The sequence below is a fragment of the Penaeus monodon genome, chromosome 8, assembly GCF_015228065.2.
Source record: "Penaeus monodon isolate SGIC_2016 chromosome 8, NSTDA_Pmon_1, whole genome shotgun sequence".
Classification (NCBI taxonomy): Eukaryota; Metazoa; Arthropoda; class Malacostraca; order Decapoda; family Penaeidae; genus Penaeus; species Penaeus monodon.
The window spans coordinates 11,797,613-11,803,641 of NC_051393.1; the positions used below are offsets into that span (position 1 = coordinate 11,797,613).

At 39.0% G+C, this 6,029-nt stretch overlaps 1 protein-coding gene across 1 annotated transcript in view; it reads right to left on the minus strand.

Moving 5' to 3' along the window:
* LOC119576152 (solute carrier family 23 member 2-like) overlaps positions 1-5,383 on the minus strand; it is a 10,807-nt gene extending 5,424 nt beyond the window's left edge. The window contains exons 1-4 of the mRNA XM_037923718.1: positions 5,228-5,383; positions 1,889-2,091; positions 905-1,031; positions 58-178 (exon numbers count right to left, since the gene is read on the minus strand). Coding sequence (XP_037779646.1) covers positions 58-178; positions 905-1,031; positions 1,889-2,091; positions 5,228-5,373 — 597 coding nt within the window. The 5' untranslated portion in view covers positions 5,374-5,383. The remainder of the gene's footprint in view (positions 1-57; positions 179-904; positions 1,032-1,888; positions 2,092-5,227) is intronic.
* Positions 5,384-6,029: the final 646 nt, after the last annotated feature.

The window sequence follows — 6,029 nt, forward strand, 5'->3', positions numbered from 1 at the left end:
AAAATAAACAGAAAAAAAACAAACAAACCAACAAAAAAACCAAACCAAACAGCGTACCGGCAAAAAAGTGAAGAGCGGGAAGCGCGAGACCTGCAAGCCTCCGCCCGCCTTGCACATCGGGACCGGAAACTGCAGGTCGCGGAGGTACTGCGAGAACAGGATCATCAGGATCATGGTGCTGGAACCGGTTCGGGAAGGTCGGGCTTAGGGTTTAAGCTCATTGTGGTTCTATTTATCGCGTTGCGGCTGTTTTGTTGTCTGATTTATTGCTTTTTCTCGTTATTATTACTGTTATTTTGCTTAATTTGATGATGTTCATGTTAACGAAAATAGTAACAATAACGATGAAAATGATGGCGGTAATAATAATAATAATAATAATAATAATAATAATAATAACAATAATAATAATAATAATAATGATGATGATAAGACAATAGCTGCAATATTAATAAAAATAAAGATAATGATAATAATGATAATAATGATAATAATAATAATAATAATAATAATAATAATAATAATAATAATAATAATAATAATAATAACAATAATAAAACAATAGCAGTAATAACAGCAATAGCAATTAAACAACAACAAAACAACAACAATAATAATAACAGTAATAATAATAATAATAATAATAATAATAATAATAAAAAAAAAAAATAATAATAATAATAATAATAATAATAATAATAATAATAATAATAATAATAATAATAATAATGATAATAATAATAATAATAATAATAATAATAATAATAATAATAATAATAATAATAATAACAATAATAATATTAGTACCAACAACAATAAAACCATTGAAAACAACAACAACAACAGCTAAAACAACAACAATAATCAAAAAACCCATCAAAATCAACAACAAGGTCCAACTTACAGCGCCGCGATGCCCCAGTGAACCGACGCTTGCTGGGCCCCGAGGTCGTAGAGCGATAGGCCGAGCAAGGTAATGGTTGGCACTATTGCTAATGGCGTTATCCAGTTCAGGAGCATTCCGACCACACCTGGGAATAGGGTAGGAAGGGAGGGGAGGGGAGGGAAGGGAAGGGGGGGTAGGTCATTTGAGTGGATTTTTTTTTGTTTTTTTGTCTCTGCGTGTTTTTTTTTTGTTTGTCTGTGTCTGTCTGTCTGTGACTGTGTTTGTCTCTTGTCTCCATCTCCGTCTCCTTGTGTAACTAAGCTACAGTATGTAGACACAGTATGTAAACAAATCTTTAAAAATATATGGAAAACTAAGGATAACATTTCTAAATTTGATGTGAAGAACATAAGAATTCTGAAATAAGTCTGAGCAAACTTAAGTAAGTAATGTGATCAGACATGAAAAAGGTGGAAGTTTGGTGTCAAGAGTGATTATAGGGTAGGCATAGAAAACGGAAACATAGATATAGAGGGACGCAAATAGCTAAATTATAGAAAAAAAATACAGATCCCTGAAAAAAGTGAACAGATAAATATTTACAAGAGAAAAAGAAAGAGAGAGAGAGAGAAAGAAAGAGAGAGAGAAAGAAAGAGAGAAAGATAGATAGATAGATAGATAGATAGACAGACAGACAGACAGACAGACAGAGAGAGAGAGAGAGAGAGAGAGAGAGAGAGAGAGAGAGAGAGAGAGAGAAAGAGAGAGAGAGAAAGAGAGAGAGAGAGAGAGAGAGAGAGGGAGGGAGAGAGAGATGAAGACATGCAGAAAAAAAATAAAAACAGAAACAGCAACAACCCAGAAACATACCCACAAACAGAAAAAAAAAAAAAAAAAAAAAACACAAACACAACAAGACACAAAGACAAAATAACAACAATAACCTAAAAGGAGAAAAGCAAGAAAGATGAAGCAGCTCTACAAACCAGCGTAGCCACCCACCTGTGAAACCCACCAACACCTGGAAAATGGCAGACACAGTAATGGCACCTTGAAGCTCCCTCAGCCGTACCTGCCACACTTCCTGCTTCGCCTCTGCCGTCATGTTGGCCAGGCTGATGGTGTCACAGGGAGGGAAGGTCGTTGTCAAGAGGGTAATGGTGGGGACCAGGTAGGCGAAGTTCCCACCTTGGATAATGGGTAACCTAGAGGCGATGAGAAAGAGAGAGAGAGAGAAGAGAGAAAGAGAGCGTGAGAAATATCGTGAAAGGAGGGGGGTGAGTTAAATGGGGGGGGGGGGGGGATTTGGGTGAGTTGAATGAGCAAGTTAAATGTGTGAATTAAGTGGGTATGTTAAATGGGTAAGTTACATGGGTGAGTTAAACGGTTGAATCAAATGGGTGAATCGAGTGTATGAGCTGATGGGTAAATTAAATGGATGACTTGAATGGATGAACTGAATAGGTAAGTTAAATGGGTTGATTAAATAGCTGGGTGAGCTGGTTGTCTGATAAAGTCAAATGGGCAAAAATGGGTTAATGCTCAAACGAACGAATGTCTGCAATATAAGGGGAAAGAGGTAGTTAGGTACATGAGTAGTGGATAAGTGGATGAACTGGCGGTTGATTAATGGGTGAAATGGGTGACACATGGAGAGCCGGATTATGGGTGGTTGGACAATTGAAAAATGGGGGTGTAATGGGTGAACAGGTGGCCGGATGGAGGAATGGGTGATCGGATAAGTGGATGATAGGTGAATTAACAACGAACTGGCCAGGTATGTGATGTATGGATAGTTAAATAATTAAATTAAATTAATAAGTATTTTTTCAAGTGGGTAGATACATTGAAACAAGTATGAATAAAAGTGTATGTAAATAAGTTAGTTATTCATTTTCGTTTATAACTACAGACAGAATATAATGATTTATAACTAAAACGTCGGTTTCATGCCGTCGATATATATATATATATATATATATATATATATATATATATATATATATATATATATATATATATATATATATTTTAAGTCTGAGGAAGATGATCAGATGAAGAAGACAAAGAAAAGGCGAAGAAGAAAAAGAAGAAAAAAAGAAAGAAAAATCAGAAAAGATGAAAGAAAGATATATAGAAAAAGAAAAAGGAGAGGAAAGAAAAAAAAAGTAAAAGAAGAAAAGGAAGAGGAAAAATAGAAAAAAATGCGAAGGAAGAGAAAAAGAGGAGAAAAGAAGAAAAGAAAGAACAAAAGAAGAAAAAAGAGCAAAGAAATAGTAAAAGATGAAAAAAGATGGTGGAAAAGAAAAAGAAAAAGAAAAAGGAAAAAGAAAATAAAAAGAAGAAAAAAGAAAAGGAAAAAAAGAAGAAGTAAAAGAAAGCGGAAAAGAAAACGAAAAGACGACGGGAAAGATACGAAAAGAACAGAAGATGGAGAAGAAGAAGAAGAAAACTCGAATAAACGAGAACAATATAGCATTGTTCTCCCTCCGGATGTTTCCAACACTTTATTTATCCATCTATTTATTATTATTATTTTATTTTATTTTTTTGGTCAGTTAGCCAGATATCAATTGGTTAAGATTTTAAAATACCTATTCGATACAAGGCAAATATCAGCGAAAACAGTTTTTGCAACGTAATATGCTGAAGGCCAAGAGAGTTTTCATTGTGATGGCGAGAAGATAACGACAATAATAAATGCTTATGTGAACGAAAAAGGAATTATAATAAATGACAATGTCGGGAATAAAGAGAAAAATACGAATATACTTTTTATTTCTCTTACTCTGGCCATTAAAGTGACCTTGCACTGAAAAAAACGTTAATATACGTTTTTTTCAGTAATTTTGTAAGATGAAAGAAACATATAAGTCTTTTTATTCTTGCTTTTAACTTAATCGTATTTAAACGTCACTGAATTATGCATTATACTTGTCTCTCGAATAAATTAAATCGTTTAAACATAAATCCTTGAAAGTATGGTTGTGAACAGATATTAAAATTAACAGACTGAATATGAAAACTGAACATAATTTAACGACCATTCAGACCAACAATTTTCGCTGCATGTCCAGTACATAAAATCCCATTTCTGTTTTCCATTTATATTTTTTCCTTCAGTCGGAACCTCTAAGCTATTTCCTTTAGAATAGATGGAAGTAAAACAAATAACTCGAGAGTAATTAAAAGTTTTTCTTCTCATTCTGGTACGAAAAAAAAAAATCAAAACCGGGGCGGGGTGTTGCTTAGATCACGAAAAGGTAGTGATTAAAAGATTTTTCGAGTTACGAAAATCATTGCATTATTATTATTTTTTTTCAACAAATACCTTCGTAAAAGACCTTATATGTTCTGAAATAATTTGAATATATTTTTTCCTTAATGATTTCAAAACGTAAAGGTTTTATAAACGTTCCTTCGGGCTAAAGGAACGCTAGCTTTGGGGGGGGGGGGAAAACTATGAATCATTGAAAACACTTCACTATGCAACAAACACACACACACACACACACAACACACACACACACAACACACACAACACACACACCACCGCCGCGCACGCCCCAAAACCACACACACACACACACACCCCACACACACACCAACACCACACACACGCACGCACACACAACACACACACACACACACAACAACACCCAACACACAACACCCCACACACACCACCCACAACCACACACACCACCCACACACACAACACAGGGGTAGCCCTACACCGAATTTTAAACCTTGTTTATGGACAATTTAATGACAACGTGCCACTTTTAGACCCCGGGGAACACAAAAAAGAGTGCGAAAATGGACTCTTTTCTCTCCTCCTTCCTCCCCCCTTTCTCTTCTTCTCCCCCCTTCTCTCTCTCTCTCTCTTCTCCCCTCTCTCTCTCTTCTGCCTTTTGACTCTTTCTCTCACTCTTCCCTCTCATTTTTTTCTTTTTCTCACTCTTCCCTCTCTTCTTTCTTTCATTCTCTCACTCTTCCTTTTTTCGCTCTCATTTTAACGCCCTCTTTTCTCTTCTCTCCCTAACCTTATCCATCTCTCTCACACACTGAAACCTTCCACCAAAAACACCTACTAACCCACCTACACAGTCAGCCCACCCACCCATCCTCAACCACCCACCCTCCCACACTCCCATCCACCCACCCACCCATCCTCAACTACCCCGCCCACTTACCCACAATCACCCACCCTCCTGCCCCACCCAGCCACACACCCAATCTCAACCCACCCACACCCACCCACCCAAACCTACCCACCCACCCAAACCCACCCACCCCCCCCCCCCCCCAAACCCCCATCCCCCACCCCCCCCACCTTACCTGACGCCCAAGGTAGTTTGTAAAATGGTGATGATGCCTGACACGAAGATGATGGTGGAGACGAGATACCCGCGGCCAAGGTCAGTCTCCTCCATGCACAGGAACCTGCAGACGATGAGGGGCGTGGCGATGGTCCCCCCTATCATCGTCAGGAAGTGCTGGGGGGGGGGGGGAGAGAAAAAGGGGTGAAAATGGGAGGAGGAGAAGGGAGGGGCGGAGGGAGGGAGGGGGGAAAGGAGAGGGAGGAGAGGGATGAAAAGAAGGACGGTGGGGGAGAGTTTAGAGAGAGTGTGATGGGGGGTGGGGAGGGGGAAGTGGGGGGAAATGCGGGTGATGGAGACACGAGGGGAGGGGAGGGGAAAGAGGGATTAGGAGAGAGAGGGAGAGGCGGAAAAGAAAGGGGGGGGGGAAGGAAAAAGTGGAGAGAGGGAGGATGGAGGGCAGGAGGTAGAGGGAGAAAGAAGGGAGAGGGAGAGGGAGAAGGGGCGTGATGGGGGGAGGGGAAAGAGGAGGAGAGAAGAGAAGAGAGAAGGGGAGAGAGAAGAGAGGAGGAGAGAGAGAGGAGAGAGAGAGAGAGGGGAAAGGGGAGAGAGAGAGGAGAGAGAGAAAAGAGGAGGAGAGAGAGAGGGAAAAAGAGAGAGAGGGAGAGAGAGAGGAGGAGGAGAGGAGAGAGAGAGAGAGGAGGGAGAAGGAGAAGGAGGGAAAAGAAGAGAGAAGAAAAAGAAGAAATAAAAAAAGCCCCGAAAAAAAAAAAGGAAAGAAAAATTATATAAAAAAAAAAGAAAAAAAGGAACAGAAAAAA